This window comes from Hyperoodon ampullatus, assembly GCF_949752795.1.
Source record: "Hyperoodon ampullatus genome assembly, chromosome: 10".
NCBI lineage: Eukaryota > Metazoa > Chordata > Mammalia > Artiodactyla > Ziphiidae > Hyperoodon > Hyperoodon ampullatus.
In genome coordinates this window covers 82,981,128-83,008,333 of record NC_136923.1, presented here as the reverse complement: position 1 = coordinate 83,008,333, position 27,206 = coordinate 82,981,128, and the positions used below count along the sequence as shown (strand labels likewise).

At 49.1% G+C, this 27,206-nt stretch overlaps 3 protein-coding genes across 8 annotated transcripts; all 3 read left to right on the top strand.

Moving 5' to 3' along the window:
• Window positions 1-3,181: 3,181 nt before the first annotated feature.
• Window positions 3,182-9,388, top strand: MRPS18B (mitochondrial ribosomal protein S18B). Its single transcript, XM_079713248.1, has 7 exons — window positions 3,182-3,274; window positions 4,453-4,561; window positions 4,669-4,766; window positions 5,206-5,274; window positions 6,609-6,675; window positions 8,181-8,240; window positions 8,826-9,388. Exons 1-7 carry the CDS (start codon window positions 3,197-3,199, stop codon window positions 9,119-9,121), a joined length of 777 nt encoding a protein of 258 aa, XP_079569374.1. The 5' UTR covers window positions 3,182-3,196; the 3' UTR covers window positions 9,122-9,388.
• A 714-nt stretch (window positions 9,389-10,102) lies between these two features.
• ATAT1 (alpha tubulin acetyltransferase 1) lies at window positions 10,103-22,978 on the top strand (the record flags this gene model as incomplete). Of its 6 annotated transcripts, none has more annotated exons than XM_079713245.1 (13): window positions 10,103-10,248; window positions 10,723-10,783; window positions 10,897-10,988; window positions 11,097-11,157; window positions 11,281-11,394; window positions 11,582-11,683; window positions 17,136-17,181; window positions 17,301-17,369; window positions 18,959-19,030; window positions 19,200-19,443; window positions 22,241-22,320; window positions 22,412-22,454; window positions 22,804-22,978. In XM_079713245.1, the coding sequence occupies 13 exons, from the start codon at window positions 10,142-10,144 to the stop codon at window positions 22,976-22,978; spliced, it is 1,266 nt and encodes a 421-aa protein (XP_079569371.1). The 6 variants fall into 6 exon arrangements, with proteins under 6 accessions (XP_079569371.1, XP_079569367.1, XP_079569368.1 ...); XM_079713240.1 differs by lacking the exon at window positions 10,103-10,248 and adding an exon at window positions 10,463-10,536; XM_079713241.1 differs by lacking the exon at window positions 17,301-17,369 and having other exon boundaries at window positions 10,142-10,248.
• Window positions 22,979-23,529: 551 nt separating this feature from the next.
• Window positions 23,530-27,106, top strand: LOC307059332 (uncharacterized protein C6orf136 homolog; the record flags this gene model as incomplete). The annotated part of the gene is given in 10 exon segments (XM_079713221.1): window positions 23,530-23,706; window positions 23,708-23,840; window positions 23,843-23,935; window positions 23,938-24,011; window positions 24,015-24,131; window positions 24,920-25,321; window positions 25,606-25,694; window positions 25,870-26,070; window positions 26,667-26,736; window positions 26,815-27,106. Coding segments are annotated over 10 exon segments (1,470 nt in total). The 3' UTR covers window positions 26,929-27,106.
• Between the last annotated feature and the right edge of the window lie 100 nt (window positions 27,107-27,206).

Below are 27,206 nucleotides of genomic sequence, written 5' to 3'. Positions count from 1 at the left end.
CCAGTATCCCCCAACACACAGATAAGACACACACACGCTCACACTCCCCTCAAAAGCTTCCAGTCCTAAAGTATAGCTGTTTGACTGGTTTCCACCCCTGGCAACTGAAGCGGGGAAAAATTCCAAGCAGTAGTGATGAAAGAGGGTGAAAATAAAAGCAACAGACTCGGGATCGTTAAATACAAAAACCAGAGCTGCCCAAGGAGACGGACAGCTTCAAGACCTAATTCCTATAAGCTTTTTTCCTTTTAAGATAATGGCTATAAAAGGTTATAAAGAAAATAAGGAAAATGGCTTTTCCCGTCTAGCAGCAGCGTGCACAAGAGTCCAGAAGGCATCTGCGCGGGGTGGAGTTTGAAGAGGGTGGAGAAAGGAGGAAGAAAGCTGATTACATCACCTTTCAATGCTGCTCCTCCCCCTTGACCAAATTTCTAGGGCGGCCCTAAGCTCTGGATGGCAAAAGGGGGAGAAAAACAACAAAGCAGGGACGCCATCTTGTTACGGAGGACTCAAACTTAAAAAGCTTTCCCGGCTCTGCCGGCAGCTTTTTACATTAAAAAGTCTTTTAGTAAAAAAACCCCAAAAAACCCAAAAAGCAGCCCCGATCCTGAATAGTCTCTGACCTACTTTGAATAAGATCAGTGTGAAAATAAAAGCAATTAAAATATTAAAAAGAACAATTTTCTGCGGGGAAGAACTGAATTTGCAATTGAGGTTCAACCTGCTACTGTCGAACACCCCCCATCCTCCCTATAAAGGGCAAGGGGGGAGGACTTGGACCCCTCTCAACAAATAGGGTTGAGGTGGGAGGACAGGAGAAAAATGGGTCAAGACACAACCTGCAACGCCGCTTGGAAGACAAAAGGACAAAGAAAGTCGCCATATTGAAGCAGGGAAGAAAAAAATTCCTTTTAACGACACAAATCTTTTAGAAAGCTAGCATTCAATTGCACTAAATGGCTTTTAAAATTATACTCCTGAATTCCACATTTCCCCAACCTTTCCACCCTCTACTTAGCTGTATTCCCCCCACCAAAAATCAAATTAAAATGTTACTTTTTTTTTGCTTTTAAATAACCTACGCAATCTGCAACAATTACAAGACATTCTTTACCTCCCCAACTATTATCTTGTTATGTATTGGCACTAAGATTATATTTTGCCCTGAATTAAGTGTCTTGCAATCTTTATTCCTAGATTGCCACCTATATTAACCACACAAATATACCCCAAACAAATTACATTAAAATTGAGAGTTAACAATCATTTAAAAAGTCATAGCCACCTATTTCTCTCTGCCCATCTCCTTACCCTGCAATCTTTATGTACAGATTGCTTATTAATCTGGCAAATTGAAAGGCGCCCTGCTTGTCTCACACACAAAGAAGTGGGACTTCTGGGCCACAAAATCCACCATCTTTTGTATGTGAGCTCATTAACCCTTTTGAAGACTGCTGCTAACGAGAGGAAGGTAACCATACCTCCTTATAAAAAGCAAACACTTATGGCTTTGGCAGTCTGGAAACTGGCTGGATTACCAAGGGTTAACCATCAAAATCTTAACTTGCGGGCCCTCCCTCCACCCTCTCCTAGCCTGCAGCAGAGCAGGGAAGAGGCAGGTGGTAGGGGAGAGAGAACACTGTTTAGACCCAAAGGCCCTTTTTAATGGAGATTAAGTGACCGCATCGGTCCTTCTCCAGTTCTCTATTTTGTTCTACGGTCTCATTTCTTCCTCTCATTATTTTTGGTTTCACAAAGGGAAACGTTGATTTCTTGTTGCAAGGCTGGTTTTTGAAAATTCGACACTTACTATCCAATTTTTTTGCGACGTCAGCACCTCGGGCTCAGGGGGGGAGGGGGTTAAAATTTTGGAGAAAAAAAATAAAACAACCAACCAGGACCCAAAACTCAATTATTTGGGGGGCCTCATTGGATCAAAAAGTCTCCTTAAAAAAAATAAAGGCCAACTCAGTATTCATTTCCCCCCCCACCCAACTCCATGTAGGGAGGGGGGTCTTAGAAAAAAAGTTCTGAGTGGATTAAAAAAAGTAAACGCTGGATGAGTGAATTTGGGTGGGTTTGGGAAGGGAGGGTGGTTGATTATTTTTGAAGTTATGTGGTGACGGTCCTTCGGCCACAGATTTCAAGTCCCAGGCAGCGTGGGCTGGTGGGGTGGGCAAGATAGGTGGGAAGGGGCAGAAGACACAAGTGGTTGGGCTGGTGGCTGCTGTTTTCCCTTTCCCCCCTCTCTCAGGATCCTTTCAAGGGCTTAGATGTTGCTGCGGCTTGTTTCTTTTCTCCTCGTGGCCGGCCCGTCTTTCTCCGAGAAAATTCAAACCTGGGATAAAAGGAACACAAGGGAGAAAGATATAATCAGTATGGGTTGCTCTTAAACACCCAAAAGTACAATCTTTGTTGTCCCCAAACACCTCCATGTCCCATCCCGAACACAGCCGCTTAAAAAGAGTCACGGCTCTCAACCGAGCCCTCGCCTAACCCATTTCCTAGGCCAACTGTCCCAGCAAAATTTTACCCTCCAACCGACAAAATGCCGAGACTTACCTCTAAACGAACCCCAGAATGGCGGCTACCCGTTCGGGCTGAGTCTTTTATATCCGGACACCGCCCAACGCGCCCAAACGTGCTAGTGAAACGCCCTTGCGGCGAGAGACTGTGAGCGGGGCGTGAATTCATTGGGCAATCAATAAGACAACTCACCAGCTGATTGGCTATCCTGCCTTACCCTTCGCTCAGCCTCTTCCCCCGGGCACCCTCTTCCGCCTCCTTCCTGGCCTCCGAACGCGTGCGCTTGACCTAGCGGCCTAGCACCTCCCTTTCCTCTGCTTCCACCACTTCCGCCGTCGAGATCATTTCTCACCAAGGGTTGGTAGAATCGGACCGGCGCATGCGCAGTGAGAGGATCGCGGTCAAAATCGACTTCAAAATTGCTTAAAGTACAAACTGGAAGAGTGGGATCTAAGAGTCGTAGTGGCTGGTTCAGCAAAAACGCAATTGTGTGGCCGAATTCGATTGTGACGCAGTTGAAATTGGCCCCTCCCTACGGCTCCCCTTTCATGCTTCCGTCCTGACGCAGATGCGCTGCCGCCTTCTGCACTGCGGGGTCGTCCTTGGCCCTACCCTCATCTATTTCCTGGAGCATGCGCAGTCGCTTTTCCTGCTTTGTGCGTATGTCAAGATGGCTGCCTCCATGTTGAACGTGTTGCTGAGGCGGCTTCCTAGCATTTCGCCCTACAGAGGTGTCTACGGAGTTCAGGTAACTCCTTGGGGCACATTTTGTACAACCCCAAATTTGGTTGTACCTTTTCGAGGTCGTCGCTCCACTTCTGGGAATCCAGGAGCGGAGGCCTTTCCGAGTGCTTCTACCTTGGCTGTCAAGGCAACGCTTTGCTTCCACCACCTTCCTCCTTCCCTTCTCATTCCTCAATACAGCGCACGTTTTCTAATCTCGAGTCGAGGGTAAAGAGCAAGGGTTGGATGTCCTCCTCTTCCCAAGTTTCCATGTCGGCTGAATAATTAGGCGGTGGAATGGATTTCTTGGCCACACACAAACCAACTGTTAACTGTACAGGTGGTGTCTAAATCTTCGATGCCAGGGAGTGTTCTTGGGTTGAGGGACACTAACTTCTACCAGCCCTACTATCTTCCAATAAAGCCAGGATACATTCTCATGACCTGGGACCAGTTACTCTGCTCTTTATCTCACTAAATCAGTTTCTTATCAAAGCATACATGAGAACTTAACTTTGGATTGAGTTTTCCCTCCAGCCTCACGTACTCACCACCCTGGAGGTTATGGGCAGGGCAAATTCTGGGTGGGGCAGGGTGAGATGGGAAGGCTTGCCCAACTGCCACTCCCTAAAGTGGGACTGAAAAGTGGTGACAGGGGTCACCACAGAGTTAACTACAGGCCTGGTAGCTTTAGAGGTAGCGTTAGGACTCAAGTTTGTTCTGCCATATGGAACGTTGACCTTCAACTTCTTAGAAGGCTGGGCAACTGAGTGATTGGATTGGATCGAGTTGGAGACTCGCATGTCCTTTGCATCCCCTTCCAGCCACGCATCTTAATTCCAAGAAGATGGACATTCTCCCTTTTCCTCCAGTAGACTGAGTTCATCCCAGAAAGCATGAATACCTTATACGTGCCAGGTTTTTGAGGTGTCTTTTCAAATAAATTTGCTTCCCAGTCACCTGTGCTAGTTTATCTTCTAATGTTACCTTTTCTTTCAAGATCCAGTTGGAGGTAGGGATAGTCGTTGTTGATGTAAACAATCTCTCACAAAATGCTACCTCCCATATACAGCATATTCCTGCTGTATTTCATTTACACAGTGGGCGTGCCTTCCCCTTTCTCCCTGAAGCGTGGGCAGCAAACCAATCAGGTTTTGTCCTTGAACTCATTGTCTCATTTTGCCTCTGCCCCTCCTTTTATAGGTTCCCCTCCAGACTCTTTGCACCAAAGCCCCCCTTGAGGAAGATTCTTTGCCCCCACTTCCCGTTTCCCCTTATAAGGATGAACCCTGGAAATATCTGGACTCAGAAGGTACTTCTAAATGGGGAAGGGGAGGGTCAAGTGAGGTCTGAAATAACTGGACAGAGACCCGCCCATCACCACCACCCAGGAATAACTTGTATGGTCTTTCATTTCAGAATACCAGAACCGCTATGGTTCTCGCCCTGTCTGGGCTGACTACCGTCGCAACCACAAAGGTGGAATACCCCCACAGCGGACTCGAAAGACATGTATTGTGAGTTTCTGAGTGTGGCACGTGGATGTGGAGTGGGGCTGGAGGCCATAGTGACAGCGGCAGCAGCACTTTTTTTTTTTAAATTTATTATTTATTTAATTTATTTTTATTTTTGGCTGCGTTGGGTCTTCGTTGCTGCATGTGGGCTTTCCCTAGTTGCAGGGAGCAGGGGCTACTCTTTGTTGCAGTGCACGGACTTCTCATTGCAGTGGCTTCTCTTGTTGTGGAGCACGGGCTCTAGAGCGCAGGCTTAGTAGTTGTGGTGCACGAGCTTAGTTCCTCGGCATCATGTGGGACCTTCCCAGACCAGGGCTCAAACCCGTGTACCCCTGCATTGGCAGGCGGATTCTTAACCACTGCGCCACCAGGGAAGTCCCCAGCAGCAATCTTTCTGACAGGTCTTTGAACAGCTTCACCTGCCAGTTTCTTCTCTCTACAGCGTGGAAATAAAATTGCTGGGAATCCCTGCCCCATCTGCCGGGATCAGAAGTTGCACGTTGACTTTAGGGTAAGGAGAATCTTTTCTCCAGGATAAAGACTTGGAGCCTTTTTTGCAATGCTAAAGAGATTACCTTAGGTGCCCCGCTCTTCATATCCTGGTGCCCCTGAAGTCCATTTTGTATTGACTTTCTGGTAATATAAAAACATTCCTCCTTCCAGCCTTTTGCGCTCTACTATGGGTTTTACTAAAAAGTTTCATTCCTTGTCTATGAAATTTACGGTCTAAATTGGCAAGAGAAATGCTTGTTTCTAATGTGAGGGCAATGCCCAAAGGTTTATTTATATCAATCACAGTTGTTAGCAAGTAGATTGGACTAGTTTTTTCCTGAGATTTTCTTTATTTCATTGTCATGTTGATGTTTGGTGGCATGCTGAGACTTGGGGCTGGAGGGCAGATACATGAAGCAAGGTATAATCTAGTTATTTTTTCAAAAAAACCTTCATTGTGAGAAGGACAGAACTTGTTCCTTAAAGGATTCAAAAACCTTATAAAGATGATAATGGAAAAGTGCCCTTCCAAGCTTGCAGTATTACGAGGTATTAGGGCAGAAGCTGAATGGCTGGTCATCAGGGAAGTCAGAGGGCATTCAAGTGTCAGTCAGTCAGCAGATGGGGGTGTCTGACTGCTCTCAGGCTCCTTCTGATACAGGTTGTAGAGGAGTCCAGAAGATACTTCTCAATTTCAGCTGTGTATAATTGGTTACCAAAAAAAGGCTATAATCATTTGTATACAGTTTATAACAAATTGCATGACTAAGGGAGAGAGAAAGATTACAGATTGAAGAGTGCAGATGATTCTGCCTGCCATTCCACTCCACAGATATACCTGCTTTTTCTTTGAGAGTCTCACCACTTGTGATTAATTACTGGCTGGGAGTCATTCTAATAATTAAATCTCTAAAATTGATTTTAGTAAACATATACATTACATATACCATGCTTTTATATAAGTTAATAATTTGTAAATGTACATTATAACACGTACTACATTTTCTGGGTGATATCAGGGATTTTCCAACAGACTGTCCCTAATTTGTTGCATGAAGGGCTGACTTTAGAACCTAACCCCTGCAGAAGAGAATTCTATGTGAGTCTCAGTGACAAAACGTAGGATGTGTATGTGAAATGGTTGGAAGGCCAGGAAAGGGAAAAAGTTTGCAAGAATGTGTTCAGTAAAGGGATGGGGCTAAAACCAGGACCTGAAGGGAAGTAGCACCTGGAGAGATGTAGAAGGGTCAAGGTCATTTGTGTGAGTATGCAGGGACTGTGCACTTTTAGTCTCTAATCGTCTTGCTACCTTCCCTTCCCTCTCTCTTGTTTCTCCACCACTTTTTCCTACAGAATGTGAAGCTCTTGGAACAGTTTGTCTGCTCCCACACGGGTATCATCTTCCATGCTCCATATACAGGTCAGCCCATCAACCCTGTCACCACCAGAATAGCTTTTCCTTACGGCACTTCTTATATTTATTAAGACAGACAACAGGTATTTATTTGGTGGTTCCTACATTTTTTAATGGCCTAAAAAATGTGATGGAACCTTTTGGAAATCTTGGCCTAATGGGGATACTCACACGCTAAAACAGTTATATGTGGAAAAAAGATACCGGCGAGTACCAGTATAAGCAAACTATCTAAATGGAACTGTTAAAAGGTAAATGGTGCTGATTGTTTCCTTTCTATAGGGTCTCTTCACTTTTACGGAAGGCTTTCTCATAAATTGACCTTACTTTTATTCCATTGACAATTCAGTTAGATTTCCCAAATTTGGTGTAAGCTCACCAATTCAAGATTACATCTATTCCCTAACCACAGTCACAGGCCAAATCTGGCTCACTGTCACGTTCATTTATTTTCATATTGTCTACAACTCCTTCCAGGCTACAGTGGCAGAGTTGAGGAGCTGAGACAGACTATAATATATGCCTAAAACATATGCCACATTGCCTCCAGTATATGGCCCTGTACAGAGAACATTTTGCCAACACCTGCTCCAAAGCAAGATAAATTTGCAAAGAATAATCGGAATCCACCCTTTTGTGGCGTGGTAGCATGATCCGTGGAGTTTGGTTTGTCAAGGAGTTTGTTTTTGTTTTGGCTTAGTTTGTTTTTTTGTGGGGTTTTTTTGGCCACACCGCACGCCTTGTGGGATTTTAGTTTCCCAACCAGGGATTGAACCCGGGCTTGCGGCAGTGAGAGCACAGAGCCCCTAACCACTGGACCACCAGGGAATTCCCAAGGAGTTTTAAGAAGAGTTCTATAGTCAGGCTGTAAAAGGCTGAAGGGACTATTTTGCTACTTTCTCAGATTGTCTTGCCCAGATCTGAAATCCATTCTTCCTTTATTGAATCTTTCTCTGTGGATTGTCCAACTCAGCCCTTTTTTTTTTTTTTTTTTTTTTTTTTTTTTGCGGTACGCGGGCCTCTCACTGTTGTGGCCTCTCCCGTGTGGAGCACAGGCTCCGGATGCGCAGGCTCAGCAGCCATGGCTCACGGGCCCAGCCGCTCTGCGGCATGTGGGATCTTCCCGGACCGGGGCACGAACCCACGTCCCCTGCATTGGCAGACGGACTCCCAACCACTGTGCCACCAGGGAAGCCCCAACTCAGCCCTTTAACTAACCACACTTGCCCTTTGAATTGTGTTCTGCTCCCTGTCTTGAAACCTTTACTGTTAAGTGGCTTCTCTATAGTGGCTAGACCCTCCTAAGTCTTCATCCTGGTTCTCAGAGAGAGAGGGAAGGTTCTTCCCACTGGGCAGAAGGGGAAACCGAGCCTTGCCGAGGGGTCAGGGGAATGGGGTCATTAGGTAGAGCTAGGTCTTCCAAATCTAAGCCTCTATCACCATGTAGAAGCAGTTGTGTTCTTTATTTACTGTGACTTATAAAATGATCTCTTAGTTACCTTTTTTCACAGGGGTCTGTATGAAGCAACACAAGAAGTTGACCCAGGCCATCCAGAAAGCTAGGGATCATGGTAAGCATGAGAAGGGGCACAGCGCAGTTTTGTTAGGCAGAAGGAAGGTGACTTAGGGCTGGAGGGTGGACATAAATGCTCCCACCTATCTGAGAAGGTAGCACCCATGTTCTTCCAAAGAATCTCTTCTTTCATCACTCCACTGTCCCTTGTTTCCTCTCCTGAGTCTCTTATCTTGTCATTGCCCTGTCCCCTTTTTCTTCCTCTTTCTCTGCCTTCTTATTTTATAAATGTTGCCCCAATGCCATGTCTAAATCATAGGAGGAGCTTTGTATAAATTTCTGACCCTGGGCTCCATGACACTTTTGCACAAATTAGGAAAAGGTACCCCTCTGTTAGGGCAGATGCAGCTTCATAGCCCTGGCACAGGCCTGCACAGCTTGTCAGGCAAGAGCCTGGGCAGCATGTCAGCCCACACTTGCCCCCTTGGCCAGTTGCTTCTGTGCAGCATACCACATGCATAAGTGTACCCAGTGGCTCTGACTGGTCCCTCCCTCCCTTTATAGGTCATTTTTCTTATTATCTGTCTTAATCTGAAGTACCTATCCTCCCTTCCCTGGCATTCTCTCTTTTTTAATCCCCCAGGTCTCCTCAGTTACCACATTCCCCAGGTTGAACCCCGGGACCCTGACTTCAGTACCTCTCATGGAGCTGTGAGTGCCACTCCGCCAGCCCCCACTCTGGTTTCAGGTGACCCCTGGTACCCATGGTACAGCTGGAAACAGCCACCAGAGAGAGAGCTGTCCCGCCTTCGTCGGCTGTACCAGGGCCATCTCCGAGAAGAAAGTGGCCCTCCGCCTGAGTCAATGCCCAAGGTGCCCCTCACAGCCCCAGTTGAAGCCTCCTCCACTGAGCAGGCAGGCCCCCAGACTGCTCTGTAGGAGCTGTAGACTAGGAAGGGAGCCGGAGGGTCCCTTACACAGTATTTCACCCTCAAGAGCTGTCTACATTGTGGCCAGTGGCAGGCCCAGGGCCAGAGAAAGGAAATGATTGTTGGTGAAAGGGATAAATACATCTGAGGCTGAGGGAGGGCAGTACAGACGTGTATCCGAAGCCCCAGCCCCTATATGTTGTCAATAGATGGGGCTATACATTCTGCTACTGTTTCAGACCTGTGCCAACTGGGTTTTTCCACAATAAAGCTGTATCCTGTCTCTGGGCTGCATTTCTTTTTTTTTTGCGGTACGCGGGCCTCTCACCGCTGTGGCCTCTCCCGTTGCGGAGCACAGGCTCCGGACGCGCAGGCTCAGCGGCCATGGCTCACGGGCCCAGCCGCTCCGCGGCATGTGGGATCTTCCCGGACCGGGGCACGAACCTGTATCCCCTGCATCGGCAAGCGGACTCCCAACCACCGCGCCACCAGGGAAGCCCCTGGGCTGCATTTCAGATGATTGCTATGGAGGATTGGGGGGTAGTGGGTGCTGCTGTGGGGAGAGGAGTGGTCAGACTTGAGCCAGTCCGATCAGTGCACTCTTGGGACCAGAAGCCACCTGGGGTGAGCAGTTGTGCTATTATGTGATGATCACTTGTGCCCCCCTGTTCCCATCGCACAGTGTTCCCACCATACCCAGCTGTTCACTTGAGGGGCTAAAGGGTTGGAGAATGGGACACTAGGCCTAAGAAAAATGCGTTGCTACGGCACCCGCTGCCATGCGAGGCGCGGATGAAATGAGTGGCGTTGCTAAGTGACAGCTGGTCTGGCAAAAAGAACGGGGTCTCTGGGCCGGGTGCCGGGATGCTGGCAGGTGGTGGGTAGGGGGCGGTGGTGGTGGAGGGGGGCGGGGCGACCCCCTAGGGACCCGGGGGCGCGGCAGGGGAAGTAACGATTGCGGTGGGCGGGGCGGTGGCGGAGGGGCGGAAGTGACGTCGCGTGGGGCGGGTCCGGTCGCGCACAATGGGCCATGGAGTTCCCGTTCGATGTGGACGCGCTGCTCCCGGAGCGGATCACGGTGCTAGACCAGCACCTACGGCCACCGGCCCGCCGACCCGGAACCACAACGCCGGCCCGGTGACATCTCAAACCTGCCCCACGGCCCTTCTCTCTCGGTTCCCCTCGAAACCTGGTCCAGGCACCACGCCCCCTTCTCACTGACTAACGTCTGCTCCTTTTGATGTCCTGGCTCGCCTTTTTGGTGACCTTTGATCCTAGAACTAGTGGGGTTGATTGGGGCTTGAATCTGTCACCTTTCATTCCTTGGCCCCATGGTGGTCCCAACCAAAGGATGCGGTTGACCTGCCCTTCCTGCTTCCCCACAATAACTTCAAGGGAGGAGGGAGTGTACCACACTGAAAGGAGGTGTGGTAAAAGTTTGGGTTCCAGAAGAGTGGGGTGGGAAATCAGGTTGGAAGATTCCAAGGTAAAGGCAGAGGGCCTGAAGTACTGAACTGGGGTTGCTGTTATCGCCCAGATTCCCAGGGAGTGAGTGCCCAGGACCCTCTAATTCAGTGAGTATCTGACTCTTGATCTCCTCTCTTTCTGTAGTGTTGATCTGCAGCAGCAAATTATGACCATTGTAGATGAACTGGGCAAGGCTTCTGCTAAGGTAATGGGGAGTCTACATGGAGTAAAGGGAGGCCTCTCTGGGGACAGTTGGTAAGGGAGGCCTGGGTCCTGTGGAAGGGACTTGTAGAAAGTCTGTCTTCAAATTCCTGGCAGGCCCAGCATCTTCCTGCTCCCATCACCAGTGCATCAAGGATGCAGAGTAACCGCCACGTTATGTATATACTCAAAGATACTTCAGCTCGACTGTGAGTGCCAAATACCGTTCTACCCTATACTTCATTCCTGCCTCTCCCTTTTTTGACTCTACCTCTTCCAGATAGCTGCTCATTATTGTTATTTTCCCCAACCTACAGGGCTGGGAAAGGAGCCATTGTTGGCTTCCTTAAAGTTGGATATAAGAAACTCTTTGTACTGGTGAGTGTCATTGGAAACTGAAAGTTCATATGCCTTGGCTCCTGAGAACAGAAGTGCTGGAGATTGGAAGGTGGCCATGATGTCTGGGTCCTAGACGATCTTTGTTGTTCTTTTACCTCTTAGGATGACCGTGAGGCTCACAATGAGGTAGAACCACTTTGCATCTTGGACTTTTACATCCATGAGTCACTTCAACGCCATGGCCATGGACGAGAACTCTTCCAGTGTATGTTGCAGGTATTACTTAACTCTTCACGAGTTCATCCAAAATGGAGATCAAAGGCCCCTTGTCCTGAGTCCTTCCAGAGGCCCTGCCTCCCACCCTCCCACCCCCCATGTTCCCATATCCTTCCCAGGTGACTGGGTTCCTGTTGGCCTGCTTTCCTCATGCCTGCTCCTACCCTGAGTCTCCTGTTCCCTGCAGAAGGAGCGAGTTGAACCACACCAACTGGCTATTGACCGACCCTCACAGAAGCTGCTGAAATTCCTGAATAAACACTACAACCTGGAGACCACAGTCCCACAGGTTAGAGGTTTCAGAGAGTAGACCCCACTGAGCATTCCCACTGAATTTATTTATTTTTTTTTGTGGGCAAACAAGTGGCACCTTCCAAGCACTCCTTATTCCCCATTATATAGGACTTATTTTATACAGCTAAGTTCTGGGGGGGCAGGGTGCTATCTCTCATCCTGCAGCTATTTCACTCTCATCTATTTTTTTAAAATTATTTATTTATTTTTGGGTGTGTTGAGTCTTTGTTGCTGCACGTGGGCTTTCTCTAGTTGCAGTGAGTGGGGGCTTCTGTTCATTGTGGTGCTCGGGCTTCTCATTGCGGTGGCTTCTCTTGTTTCAGAGCATGGGCTCTAGGTACCAGGGCTTCATGAATTGTGGCTCACAGGCTCTGGAGTGCAGGCTCAGTAGTTGTGGTGCACGGGCTTAGTTGCTCCGTGGCATGTAGGATCTTCCTGGACCAGGGCTCGAACCCGTATCCCCTGCATTGGCAGGCGGATTCTTAACCACTGCACCACCAGGGAAGCCCTCTCATCTATTTTTATTCTTCATCATGGGCTGTTGTGTACACCCAAAAATCTGTTTATGCCCCAAACATAGTCAGCTCATTTTCATCTCCTTGTTTTCACATAGACCATTACCCAGTCTATCAAGGTTTAGTAAGTGCTCAGAATAATATACATTCCCTGTCCTCAGGGAGATTTGGTCTATTTTGAGGAAGGTGGTTTGTTTATAAGTAGATGCAATATAATGGTGCTAATGCTGTCCATTCATTCAACATATATTTATTAGAGTACCTGGCCCTGTTCTGGGCTCTAGAAACACTTTATTCAATGAAACAGATAAACGTCTCTGTTCTCACGGAGCTTATATTCTACTTGGGAAGACAGACAAACATAAACAAGTATATACTATGATTGATGATAAATGCTCTAGGAAAATGAGAGCAAGTAAGAAGGCTTGGGAGTGCCATGTGAGGATGGGAGTGTGTGGGACTGCAGGTTTAAATGGGATAAGCAGGAAAGGCCTCACTGAGAAAGTGTCACTTGAGCAATAACTTAAAGAAGTGAGACTATGAGCTAAGTAATATCTGGAGGGGGAGCATCCCAGGCAAAGGGAATGGCTAGTGCAAAGGCCATGAGGTGGGAGTGCGCCTGGAAAATTGGCTGGTGTGCCTAGAGCAGCATGAGTGAGGGGGGAGTGTGGTAGATGAGATCAGATCAGAGCAGTAATGGGGGAGGAAAGACATTTAGGACTCTATAGGCTATTGCAAAGACTTTGGCCTTTAAGTGAGAAAAGGAGAGCCATCAGAGGGGTTTGAGCAGAGGGAGAATATGATGTGACTTACTTTAAACCAGAGCACTTTGCCTATTAAGCATAGGTAGTAGAGGGGTGAGGGTACAAGCAAGTTAGGAAGCAACAGTCCTGCTGGAAAATGGTGGTGGCTCAGTCTAAAATGGTAGCAGTAGAGATGGTAAGGAGTGGTCAGATTTTAGGTATTTTGAAGTTAAAGCAAATAATTTTTCTTGATAGATTGTTTGTGAGGAAAAAAGAGGGAGTTAAGGGTGATCCCCAAGTTGTTGGCCTGAGCACTTGGAAGGATGGCATTGCATTAACTGATGGAAGGTGGAGCAGCTTTGAGGGAAAATAGTAGGAGTCCATCTTGAATATGTTAATTGGAGATGTCCGTGATGAGTCCAGGTTGGTTACTTCCCTGGAGTTCAGAGAAGAGGTTCGGGGTGGAGAGTTTTCACCACACGTAGGGTACTGAAAGCAGTGAGACAGGATGAAACCGCCATGGAGTGAGTATCTGTAAAGAAGTGGTCCAAGGACTTGAGCCCTTGGGCATTTTTGGAAAGTCAGGAAGGAGAAGAAGCAGCAAATGCAGCTGAGGAGTGACTAGTGAAGTAGATGCAAACTTAGAAGTAAAGTGACCTGCAAGGCCAGTGAAGAAAGTGTTTGCAAAAGGAAGGAATGGCTTATTGAGTCAAATGCTACTGATCAGTAAGGTAAGAAGAGGTCTGAGAAGTGACCATTGGATTTAGCTGCCTGAAGCCACTGGTGTTCCTGACAAGCGGTTTCAGCACACTGGTGGGTGGAAGCCTGGATGGAGTGGCTTTAGGAGACTGAGAAGCTCAGAACTGGAGGCAGCAAGAATAGGCCACTCTTTTTTTTTTTTTTTTTTTTTGTGCGGTACGCGGGCCTCTCACTGTTGTGGCCTCTCCCGTTGCGGAGCACAGGCTCTGGACGCGCAGGCTCAGCGGCCATGGCTCACGGGCCCAGCCGCTCCGCGGCATGTGGGATCCTCCCGGACCGGGGCACGAACGCATGTCCCCTGCATCGGCAGGCAGACTCTCAACCACCGCGCCACCAGGGAAGCCCTAGGCCACTCTTTTAAATGCTGCTTTAATGTGAACAGAAATAGAGCAAGAGCTAGAGGGGGATATGGATCAAGAGAGGGTTGATTCTTTTCAGTTGCATAAAAATGAACAGCATAAGAATGACTCAGTAGAGAGAAAATCTGATGATGTCAGAGTAAGTGGGAAGAATTGCTGAAGCAGTGTTGTTTTGTTTTTTTTTTTAACTTTTATTTATTTATTTATGGCTGTGTTGGGTCCCTGTTTCTGCGCTAGGGCTTTCTCTAGTTGCGGCAAGTGGGGGCCACTCCTCATCGCGGTGCGCAGGCCTCTCACTATCGCGGTCTCTCTTGTTGCGGAGCACAGGCTCCAGACGCGCAGGCTCAGTAATTGTGGCTCACGGGGCCAGTTGCTCCGCGGCATGTGGGATCTTCCCAGACCAGGGCTCGAACCCGTGTCCCCTGCATTGGCAGGCAGACTCTCAACCACTGCACCACCAAGGAAGCCCCAGCAGTGTTGTTGAGTGGGCTTGGGATTGGGTTGACAAGCGAGCCTTGGGTAGGAGCACGGATAGTTAATCCCTTGTAACATGATTAATTGGTGTGCTTACAGAGGGGGCATAAAGTGAGTTAGGCTTGACTTAATCTTGAAAGGTGTTCTTCAGGTGGACAGAAGTGGGCAGGCTAAGGTGCTTTTCATGTAGGAACCAGCACGAGCAGAGTCAGAGAGATATTAATCTACCTCTCAGGGCACTGCAAGCAGTTTTGTTTGGCTGGAGTGCTGGGCATGTGCTTGTTGGGGGAGGATGAGGGTGGGTGGGTTGGTAGCTATTACAGCAGGGTGAAGGCAGGAGATAGACAGGGTCTCCTTAGAATGTGCTCCCAGAGTAGGACATCATTTTTCCATTAAGAGGCAGCAGAGAGCAATGGAAGAAACACAGTATCCAGCATCAAATGCATTACCCAGGTAACATGTAAGAGCAGGGCAGTAAAGAGTGTAAATAATATTGGGTTGGCCAAAAAGTTCGTTCCAGTTTTTCTGTAACATCCGTCTGGAAAACCCAAACGAACTTTTTGGCCAACCCAATAACAACTGATGTTTCATGAGCTCTATGTGGTATCTACATGCATTATCTCTGTTGATCCTTGCACATTTCTTTGAGGTAGTTGCCATTATTGACCCCATTTTGGGTTTATACAGATTAGCGACTTGACCAAGTTTGCACAGCTACTAAATGGTAGAGCTTGAATTTGAACCCATAGCCCCCTCTAATGACTACACTGTATTCCTGGCTGAAATGTCTCAACTAGAATCAGGAGTCTGGGATTTGAGACCCAGTTCTGCCACTTGTAGCTACTAGACTTTGGGCAAGCCATGTCTCCAAGCACATATATTTCCAGTTTTCCTGGGTATATACCTAAGAGTAGAATTGCTGGGTCATATGGTAATCCTGTGTTTAACTCTTTGAGGAACTGAGAAACGGTTTTTCCACAGCGACTGCAACATTTTGCATCTCCATCAGCAGTGTGTGGTAGCTCTGGTATCTTGACATCCTCACCAAAATTTCTTTTTCTTTCTTCTTTTTATAATAGCCATAATAATGGTTGTGAAGTTGTATCTCTTTGTGTTTTGATTTGCACTTCCCTAATGACTAATGATGTTGAGCATCTTTTCAAGTGCTTATTGGCCATTTGTATATCTTCTTTGGAGAAATGTTTATTCAAGTCTGTGCCCTTTTTTTAAAATTAATTATTATTTTATTTTTGGTTGCACTAGGTCTTTGTTGCTGCATGCGGCTTTCTCTAGTTGCAGTGAGCGGGGACTACCCTTCGTTGCGGTGCACAGGCTTCTCATTGCGGTGGCTTCTCTTGTTGTGGAGCATGGGCTCTAGGCACGCGAGCTTCAGTAGTTGTGGCACACGGGCTCAGTAGTTGTGGCTTGTGGGCTCTAGAGCGCAGGCCCCGTAGTTGTGGCGCATGGGCTTAGTTGCTCCGTGGCATGTGGGATCTTCCTGGACCAGGACTCGAACCCACGTCTGCTGCATTGGCAGGTGGATTCTTAACCACTGTGCCACCAGGGAAGCCCTATGCCCATTTTTTAAATTATGTTTTTTGTCTGTTTGTTCTGGAAGAGTTCTTTATGTTCTGGATACAGTACCCTTATTAGATATATGATTTGCAAATATTTCCTCCTATTCTGTGGGTTTTCTTTTTTTTTTTTTTTGCGGTACACGGGGCTCTCACTGTTGTGGCCTCTCCTATTGCGGAGCACAGTCTCCGGACGCGCGGGCTCAGCGGCCATGGCTCACAGGCCCAGCCGCTCCGCGGCATGTGGGATCCTCCCAGACCAGGGCACGAACCCCTGTCCCCTGCATCCACAGGCAGACTCTCAACCACTGCGCCACCAGGGAAGCCCCGCTTTTCATTTTCTTGATAGTGTCTTTTGACACAAAAGTTTTTACTTTTGATGAAGTGTAATTTATTTTTTCCTTTTGTTGCTTATGCTTTTGGTGTCATATTTAAGAAACCATGTCCAAAGTCATAAAGATTTTCCTCAATGTTTCCTTCTAAGAGTTTCATAGTGTTAGCTCTTACATTTAGCTGTTTGATCCATTTTTAGCTATTTTTTGGTCCAGATTAATTATCTTGCATGTAGATACTCAGTTATCCAAACACCAGTTGTTGAAGAAGTTATACTTTCCCTACTGAATGGTCTTGGCACCTTTATTGAAAATCAATTGACCATAGACACATGGGTTTATTTCTGAACTCTATTCATTCCATTGGTCTGTATGTTTATCCTGTGCCTCTACCACACTATTTTGATTACTGGAGCTTTGTAGTAAGTTTTGAAATCAGGAAGTGTGAATCCTCTCCAAATTTGTTATTCCTTTGTTAACCTTGAAGATTATTTTGGCTATTCGAGGTCCTCTGCAATTCAACTTTAGAATCAGCTTGTCAGGGTCTGAGATTTTGACTGAGTCTGTCAACAAGGACAGGAAGGCTGGCTTTCGTTCCTCTCACTGTGGTTTTTCTAGCACAGGGTTCTATACGCAAGTATGTGCTGAGTGGCTGAATGGACAAATATATTTTGCTTGTTTCATCTTACAGGTGAACAACTTTGTGATCTTCGAAGGATTCTTTGCCCATCAGCATCGTAAGTTTTCTCACCTTGTGTGTGTTGGTCAAGCAGTTGGGGTGAGGGGAAGGAAGGAGGTGGATTCTTGGTCCCACCGGACCCCTCACTGAGGGGCACCACCGCTTCCTTCCTCACAGGGCCCCCTGCTACCTCTCTGAGGGCAACTCGACACTCTTGTGCTGCTGCGGTCGATCCTATGCCCGCTGGTAAAGCTGCATTGAATGGGTGGATCTGTAGTGCTGTGATGGCTAGTCACTCTGGAGGCCACTGGGAGCTCAGGGCAATCTGTGGGCAGTTTGGGAGAATTCTAAAGCAACCCAAGTCCCCAGCAGACATTACCCATGTCCTCTGCTCTCATGGGAGCTCAGTGTATTTATACTTGGCAAGACTTTCAACTAAGCAAGCTCATTGGGAGCCTGTTTGACAGTTGACATTGATGGAGCCTCTTGCTGCTTCAGGCCCATCAAAATAGGCCAGAGTCATGTTCCTTCATAAACTCCTCAGGCTTCTGTCAGCCAGTGAGGGACAGGCAAGTGCAGTGAGCCCTTCCATTTCCAGTCATAGAATAGTGACATGAATGGTCCAAAGCTTAAATACTAGTTTTAGAAGATGACACTCAGAATTTATAACATTTCCAACCAAATAATGAAATTGATCTGGAGAAACCATACCTAGGAGGTACTGAAATGCTGCCCAGGTTCCGCATTCCATCCTCATCCACACACGTGCTCCCTGCCGGGCTGAGCCCCACCCCTTCCTCCTCCTCAAGGCCGAGGGGCACAGCCTTCTGCTGGCCGTGCTGTGCTCACTTGCACAGAAGGGCCCTTTCCTGAAGGAGCTGGCTCTGTGGCTAGCTCTCTCACCTCCTCCGTGGCCAGGAAACAGAGTGACCACCACCCAGACAGCAATCTGTCACCAGTGATTAGCATCTACCAATGTCAGGCACGGAGAGGCAGTTCATATCCGTGACCGGCTCTGCTTTCCAAGGCTTCCGCCATCTAGCTCCTGCTGACCAAAGCTGTGAGAGGGAGAGAGAGCCAACAGGGACGGTGAGGACCAGGTCCACACGGGAGGGACCCTAAAGTTTAAGTGGATCCGCTGGGCAGTCTCATTTGCCATGCGTGATGGAGAAAGAACCTCTTGAGAGGGAAAGGGAGGGGCAAGTGGAGAAGTGAGGAGGCTGGAGGCAGGGCTGGGACAGTCCGTTAGCCTCCCATTTACTCTGTCTGGTAACTCCTTTCCAGGTGTCTGTGTTTTTACCTCATCCTTTTTTTCACCTTATAAAACGTAAATCTCTTTCTATCTTTGCTCCGGAAGGGGAGGTTCTGCCCCACCCCAGCCTCCCCTGACCTCTCCAAAGCAATTCCTGATTAACCAAGGGCTTTGTCCGTCTCGTCTAGAGGGACCTGGGGTCCTCGGTGGCCCAGCTGGGACCATTCCACTGCCCCAGAATCCCAGGGGGGCCTGACAGCGCCCACTGACAGTAAGAGCTTGCCTCCCTTGGCTGCCCTTCTCTTGCGTCTCCCAGGCCCCACAGTCTCCCCCAGATCTTTCCCCCCAACTCTGCATTCAGCCTACTCCTTCTGGCTCTCCTCAAAATGCTCCAGCCTTCCCCCCGAATTCCCTTTTGGTGTGATGGCAGTGCCACAGAGCTGCTTCTGCGGTGGAGTTGAAGTCTCCTTTCCCTGGAGAAACTGTGGTGTCAGGGATCAGAGGTTTGGGGTCGTGGGGGTAGTGAAGGGGTGCACAGTATGCCTCCTAATGCTTACCTTGCCTGTGTCCTCTCCACTGCCAGCTCCAGCAAGGAAGCTGCCACCCAAGAGAGCAGAGGGAGACATAAAGCCATACTCCTCTAGTGACCGAGAATGTAAGACTGGGGTAGGGGGTCTGGGCCTGGGGGGGCCTTAACCCAGGGGAAAGATTTGTTCTCTCTAAAGGCTCTGATTTCTCTTTTTTCTACTCTAATCTTTGCTGTCGTGACTCTCTTCCCTTTCCTTTTTCTTCTCTGTCTTGCTCTTTTTTCTCCTTCTCCCCAGTTCTGAAGGTAGCCGTGGAGCCTCCCTGGCCCTTGAACAGGGCCCCTCGCCGTGCTACAGCTCCAGCCCACCCACCCCCACGCTCCAGCAGCCTGGGAAACTCGCCAGAACGGGGTCCCCTCCGCCCCTTCGTGCCAGAGCAGGAGCTGCTGCGTTCCCTGCGCCTCTGCCCCCCGCACCCCACCGCCCGCCTTCTGCTTGCTACTGACCCAGGCGGCAGCCCAGCCCAGCGTCGCCGCACCAGGTAATAGGAGCTGGAGGGTTAGGGAATGTCACAACTGTCAGACAGGGTGTTAGAAATGGCAGAGGGCAGTGCAAATCCATCAGAGACATGAAGCAATAGGACAGGAAGACTGGAGAGTCCTGAAACCTTTCAAGAAGAATATATTGGAAAATATTTATGGGAGTGGTCTGGAAATAAATTACAGTGAAGGAGCAGAATAGGACTTTATGTAGAGTCTAGGGACTCTAGTTTAAGTGAGAGCTGGGAGGAAGCGCAGGAAGAACACAGATCCGTTGGGTGGGTGACTGAGCCTCTAAGATTGGGGAAATCATGGTTTAACATTTCCTGGGAAGGCGCAGGATCTCTGACACAGTTTGGGGAGCCACCAGCCCTGGGTCAGTGCCTTGTGTGGCAGGAGCCCATCCCGGCAGGCAGAGAGTGGGCCTCTCCTTTTTTTCTCTCCCCAGCTTTCTCTTCAACTCTGACTTCTCTTTCTGTTTTTCTCTCCCCCCCTCCCCATTTCCCCTCTCCCCTCCTCCTGTCCATAACATCCTTCCACAGCTCCCTTCCTCGCTCTGATGAGAGTCGATACTGACAGACAGCTAAGCCCTTCCCCTCCCTGGGAGACCTGGCAAGGGCAGAGACCCCCTCCCTGAGAACCCCAGACCGGATCTTCCATTGTATCCCCCAGCATCCAGGGGAACCTGACAGAGCCCATAGGATTCCCTCTTCCCCTTTCTTGGACAACTGGGTTGTCAGGGTCCCAGACGGCCTAATGCTTTGTAGCTTTTCTTACCATAGAAAGCACCCCCTCTCTCCTAACTCGGGCTCTGAACACTCTCCCACAGACAGCCTATTTGCTGCCAGACTTCTTGGTTGGGCGGCTCCTACTAATTATCCAGAGAAGCATAGTCTTGCTTGCAGTCAGATTCTAGAACACCATGGAAGGTCCAAGGGCCTCCTCTACCAGGGAAACCTTTTAAAGAGTCTTGTCCATGGAATGAATCCTATAGTCCCACTACACCGTCTCCTGGTAGCTCTAATACTGCTTCGTGCTACCGACCACAGCTACCCTATCAGCCTGCTGACGCCAGCCAGTGAGTGAGCTCTGCTTCAGAGCAGTCCAGTCAGGTAGGACAGGGACTTAACAGCTCCCCAAGGGATCCACTCAACATTGCCAAACTCTTAATTTCCACATGTTGTGTGTATGTGTATCTGTCAGGGGACCCCCGAGCTGATGTCTGCTTTGAGGCTCTAGACTCACCACACTTCTACAGACACCACCACTTCCCCTGGGTCCAGGTTCTGTGAGGGAGTTTGTTTCTTGGCAGTAGATCCCAGCAAGCACCCTAGGATCACTCTTAGCCAAGTTTCAGAAGCTAATCCTGAGTCTCAAGGCTCTATTAGCTCCTGGAATACTCTCTCGCAGCCATCCCTCCTCGGTCGCTAGATGCTGATAGATTCCTGTCTTGTGAGATTGTCTTGAGATGATGGGGGAACTCCTCCTCTGGCCTTCCTTTCTTCTTTCCTCCATAGCAAGAACCTTCTTCCCTGCTCCATACCCAGGGTATAGAACATCCTTCCCCCTCCCTACCCTCTGGATGTGTGCTAGTTCAGATACCCCTACTGTATTCCCCGAAATCCTTGGGAGCAGGATCTCCCTCTCTTCTGACTCATTCCTTTTTCTTCTCCCTCTCAGTGTTGTCTGAATAAAGTGTGAATTCTTTTGTGTTTTTTAAATGGACATTTTCAATGATAAAAACTACAAAAGAAAAAAAAAAAACACCAAACAAACCTTAAGGTCTCAGCCTCGTTTGTGCGTCACCCCTTATTTTCCTGGGATCTCAGCACCTCTGTCCCTCTCTCTCCCTCACCTCTGAGATCTGCAGATCTTCCAGCAAGGAGTCTTAGAGCTCCTCTTGCAGGATCTGGTGTCTGCCTGCCCCCATCTTCATTGTGGGATCTTCTGCGGATTGTCTCCTCTTATGTAGTCACTGGATCCCTCTGTGTAGCCTTCTATATCTACTCCTCCATTCTCTCCAGAAACCTCTAGCTCTCCCTAGTCACTTCTACCCTTTACCCAGGCCAGCCCTTGCTGAGATGTTAAGATTTACTAACATCTCTGGGATCCACTAATTGCCTCCTGATAACAGTCCCCTAATTGTTTCCTGAATTCGTCTTCCCGCTGATTTCCTGGCCTCTCCCTCACTAAACCCTTGGATCTCTTTCTCAAGACAGTCCTTTTCCTAAATTCAGCCTTACCACTCCCTATTTCCCTCTGGCTGAGGTATCCTAAAATTAAGGTAATCATGTTTTCCAAACCAAACATCAGGGCACCTGGTCCAACAAAAAAATATTTTTTTGCATATATGTGAATCTGGTTATGTGTGTGTGTGTTTGTTTTTGGCCGAACCACGCGGCTTGTGGGATCTTAGTTCCCCGACCAGGCCCCAACCAGAGATTGAACCTGTGCCCCCTGCAGTGGAAGCATGGAGTCCTAACCACTGGACCGCCAGGGAATTCCCCTGAATTTGTTTTTATGACATGATTTGGAGCACATTTGGCCTTACTTTTAACACATTACCTCAACTAGGCGTAATAAAGCAGCAAGTCAGGACTGCTTCAGAAAATCTTGGGGTATAAAATGAGCTCCCTTCCCTTTTCTGGGGCACAACTTAGATTAAAATCCCATAGGAATGATAATTACCCCTCTCTCTGTTCCTGTGCTGTTCCTTTTATTATTCTCCTCTGATTCCTCCATACCCACTCATCTTTCATCCTGTAGCCTTTTCCCCATCATCTCACATTTCTTCTACAGCAGGACTCCCCCAGGGCTGGTAGCCCAAAGCTGCAGCTATAGCCGCCATGGGCGGTTGAATTCCTCATCCCCCAATACAGGTAAGTTATTCATCTCCTTATCCTCAAATCAAGTAGGCCATGTTCACTACCTACTCCAGCTTTCCCACGCACATGCCTGGTATTTCCACAGGCAACCAAGAACTGAAGCAGGGGGAGCAGGAAACAGAGAATAGGTGAGGTCTGACCCCTCCCCTACCAGCCTCGCACCACCTCTGACTCCTTTCCTAGCATCACTCTCAGCTACTTCCTCCTCCTAAATCTCACTCTCTGAACTGGACACCAGCTCCTCCCACAAAGCCTTCCACCTAACACCCTACAAGCCTCTTTCCCCATAGGTTCGACTCGAGTGCTTCCCTTTGGCAGTCTCTGAGGGGTTTCAGGTTTGGACATAGCACTAATGGTTCCAGCCTCATACCCCATCATACGTCCTCTACATAAGAGCCAGTCAGCCCTTCAAGAAGCTGTGATTTTAATTCTCCCTTTAGTACCCCTGTAACCCACTCTCCATCTCCCACCTACTAGGTCTGCCAGTGAGGAGCAGGTCTTGTCACAGCATGGGTCTGGGGAGGAACCCATGCACACAGTTCCTCCACAGGCCCAGGCTCCACCAGCCCAGTCCTGGACAATGGGTGGGGATATGTTCAACGCCAGGTTCATTCGAAACTTGCAGGAACGTCGCAGCACCAGGCCTTGGTGACCACAGCCCCCTCTCACACCTTCAAAGCCAGTATTATTTCTCTCTCACACACGGGCCAAAGCCCGCCCTCACAATGGATGTATTCATTCATTCATTCATTCGACAGGCTTTCTTATCAGTGCCAAGTCATTTGTATCTTATTTTTAACCACAGCAATAAAGTATTTATTTTTATCACAAGAGTAACTGAAAACCGCGATTGTCATTATTTCAATCCCACCCGTCACTCTTCGCGCGCCCCGTTCAGCCCCATCCTCGCCCACTTTCGCGCAAGCGCCACAGGTGAGAGCAGTGCTCGAGGCCGCTAATTTACTGCGCAAGCGCTCTAAGGCAGCCTCCGATCCGGCGAGCGCAGGCGCACTTACTGCAGACCGAGCGCCTCACCGCCTCCCTGGAACCCGCCGCAGTGCGCAAGCGCGCAACATCTCCGTTTCCCTCCCCTCAGCCCTTCACCCCCCCCTTCTTTTCCCCTTCAAGAAGCCGGCTCCGGGGCACGCTCACCCCTGTGAGGAGGCCGGACACGGGAGGTGCTCTCTCCATTCCCGGAAGATCATGTACCAGCCCAGCCGGGGGGCGGCCCGGCGCCTCGGCCCCTGCCTCCGTGCCTACCAGGCTCGTCCCCAGGTGAGAGCAGAGGGGAAGCGGGAGGGGAGGAGAGGGGGCGGGGAGAGACCCTCCCCAGAGTCGGCGTGTGGGGCGGAGCGCGCGCCCCGTTTCGCGCAGGCGCAGTGACGTCCCACCGCTCCTTCCTACCTGTGCGGGGCGGCGCGTTTACGGGTTAGGGGTCGTGGGGAGCCGAGGGCGGCGCCGCCAGCCCTGTAGAGCACGGGACGTCGGTCTCCCGGGCCTGCGGGGGCAGGCGGGCTGGAAGCGGGGGCGGTGGGGCGCGTCCGCATTTCGCCCGCGTTTCCGCGGTTACCTGTGCCTGGAGGTGATTTGAAGGGCAGGGGGCGGAGAAGTTCGCGGCGCCTCCCGGGAGCCGACCAGACAGACCTGCGGGCCGCGCTCTGCAGCCCGCGCATCTTGCACCCGGATAGCGGTCCCGGCGGGAAGGCCGGCCCGGGTGGACCCTGTTCGGGCCCCTGTGCCCGGGCGGGCAAGATGGCCACGCCCCCGGCGGAGACGGCGCCTCCGGGACACCGTCGGGGACAGAGGTACCCGCGCGGTCCGCCTGCTCTCCCGATAATGAGACCCCTCGGGGGGGTTCGTTGGAAACTCAGGGACTCGGGTCAGGCCTGACTTTGGGTGACCTCTCCCTCATCGCAGTTTCGACATCAGTAAACCAGGGGCACGAGGTCCAGCCTTTAACAGTCTCCTGGGCCTTTTCGTGTCATTAGAGGAGCCCGAGTGATGAGCTTACTGCTTAACAGGTCGCAAAGTTTTATTTACAATTATTATCTCATATAGTCCTCATAGTAACTCAGTGTGGTTTCATCGTCCTCGTTTATAGGAGGACATTCCCTCAGGCTGAAGGAATGAGATAGTGCCTAAGGTTACATGATAGAATTGGAACTCAAAAGTCTCCTAGTTCCAGTTGGATGTTCTTTTCTCTATATAACCTCTGCTTCACACACTCGTGGAATTGTGTTAGAGGCCACAGTACAAGAAGACCTGTAACTTATTCATTCATTTGTTCATTCTTCAAATATGCACTCTTATGATTCTTGCTCTAAGAGAGGCAGACCTGCCCCCAAACGGGTTTGGAATCTTAAACAAATCTAAAAGTATTTGCTAATGTTTGGGGGAGGTATTTGTACTTTTGTCACAGGAAAGTGTTTCCTCGTGTTTGAAGTAGAGATGGAGATGAATTTTCCCTCTAGTAGTTCCATCTCTCCTGTCAGAAGGAGCAGGTGGGACTGGATGCGTGTTAATGGGCAGTTTGGATGGCAGGGCATTAGGCAGCTGGATTCTTATCTTTTTCCCTTTTGTTCTTCCTCCTTAGGACCAGCTTCCTCCACGGGCCCTACCATTCCCACCTCTTTGGCCTCACTCCATGACAACCACTTCTCCATCTCTGCCTCTCTTCTGGTCTCCCCCACCCCCAAGCCCTCCCACCCGGCTGCTTCCCCGAGCTCCCCCACTACCTCTCCCTCAGGTCCAAGCCCTCACCTCACCATGGGTGGTTCTCCCCCCAGGAAAGGGGGAGGAGGGACCAGGACCCGAGTTACACAGCGGCTGCCTGGATGGGCTTAGGAGCCTATTTGAGGGACCTCCCTGCCCCTGTCCTGGGGCTTTGATGCCTTTCCAAGCCTCTGGGACTGCCCACTCTTCCCCGGCCACTCCATCAGGAGATCCGAGTATGGAGGAGCACCTGGCTGTCATGTATGAGAGACTGAGACAAGAGGTAAGTCAGTTCAGAAGTGGCCTTTGTCCGAAATGGGAAGGGATGTAGGTAATTCTTAAAAATAGGGAGTCAGTCGACTGGATTCTTTCTGGGAACCATGAGACGGGCATAGAAATATATTATAAACATTTCCCAAGGAAAAGATGCTTCTCAGTTTGGTTTAGGGAAGTTAAACATGGGATGAGATGACCTTTCACTCATGAATAAGGAGACACTAAATATAGAAAACTGAGAAATAGGATCATTTTTTCTTTCCTCCTGGTCTGATGCCTTCTTCCACCTAGCTTCCCAGTCTCTTCCTTCACTCCCACGACTACACTCTCTACTCATCGGATGTGGAATTCATCAATGAGATCCTGAACATGCGTACCAAGTGAGAATCCACGAATGGGTAGGGCCTTGGGGAGGAAAAGGACCCAATGCTGTTTTCACACATTAGAGAATGTCCCAGGCTGCTTCTCACTGCTGCTCCCCATCCCACTGTCAGATACCAGTTTGGTTTTCTGATTCTGCCGTCATGAGGTTTCTTTCCCATTCCTTCCTCCCAGAGGCCGGACATGGTACATCCTGTCACTGACCCTCTGCCGCTTCCTGGCCTGGAACTATTTTGCACAGCTTCGGCTGGAGGTTCTGCAGCTGACCCGCCACCCTGAGAATTGGACCCTGCAAGCCCGCTGGCGGCTTGTGGGGCTGCCCATCCACCTGCTCTTTCTGCGTTTCTATAAGCGTGACAAGGAAGAGCTTTACCGGTAAGAGAAGCGAGAAAAGAAACACACTACAATTTCCTAATCTTACCCTTTTGGGAATCTATGGTCTAGGCTTCTAGACAATCCTGGATCTACCCTGACTTGACTGCAGGCTCCTTGAGGGCAGGATCTTGTTTTTGTCTACTTTAATCTAACAAAAAATAGGGACTGAATATATTAGGAAGCTTCTGAACTCCTGAACTCAGTTTCTTCATGTACATTACCTGGCACATAGTAGGTAGTCAAATACTTATTGAACAGATGAAAATTCCCGTCTCATAAGTGGTGCCTCACAACCTTAGGTAAAGTACCTGGTAAATTTCTGGCACAGAGTAGAATCCCAAGAAATTCTTAGGCTCAGCCCAAACCAGTGGTTCCCAAACTTTGTTGCACAGTGGAGTCATCCAGGAATCTTTTAAAAATATCGGTGCCAGACATTCTGATTTAATTGGGCTAGGGAACAACCTCAGGATTTTTAAAAGATCCCCAGGTGATATAATATGTAGTAAAGTTTGGGAACTACTAGTTTAAACAAATGCTTGAATTAAACTTTGGGACCAGTCCCCTTCTCCCTCAGTGAGCCTTTCTCCCTTCACCAGGACCTATGATGCCTATTCCACCTTCTACCTGAATTCCAACGGCCTCATTTGTCGCCATCGCCTAGACAAAGTGAGTCCTAGGGCTGGGTAGGGGTGGGGTGACGGGGTAGAACATCCCACCAGCTGGCATTAACCTTTCTCCCTGCAGCTGATGCCTTCACACTCACCCCCAACGCCCGTGAAGAAGCTGCTAGTGGGAGCCCTGGTGGCTCTGGGGCTGTCGGAGCCAGAACCCAACTTACACCTGTGTTCCAAGGGCTGATCAGGAACTGGGGCAGAGGCAGCACGGAAGACTTGCTACGCACAAGAGGAGGAGGTGGAGGTGGCCAAAGACCTCAGGAGCCAGCTTCCTCCCCTCTTCTCTCTCCTCCTTTACTTTCCATCTCATGCTGTGTAAAGCTGCTGTGTAATTTAACTTGTAAATAATAAAATCTAAGTGAATGTATGAGATCGAATTTCCATGTCACTTTCTCTGAATCTCTAAGGTTCCCCATAGCTTTACTCTAAAAATATTTTTATTAATAGATATTATATAATGTA

Excerpts from the sequence above, each read along its gene's own strand:
- MRPS18B (XM_079713248.1), top strand. The coding sequence starts at position 3,197 with ATGGCTGCCTCCATGTTGAACGTGTTGCTGAGGCGGCTTCCTAGCATT. Across the intron at positions 4,767-5,205 it reads GGACTCGAAAGACATGTATT|CGTGGAAATAAAATTGCTGG; the intron begins GTGAGTTTCTGA and ends TTCTCTCTACAG. Across the intron at positions 5,275-6,608 it reads AGTTGCACGTTGACTTTAGG|AATGTGAAGCTCTTGGAACA; the intron begins GTAAGGAGAATC and ends TTTTTCCTACAG.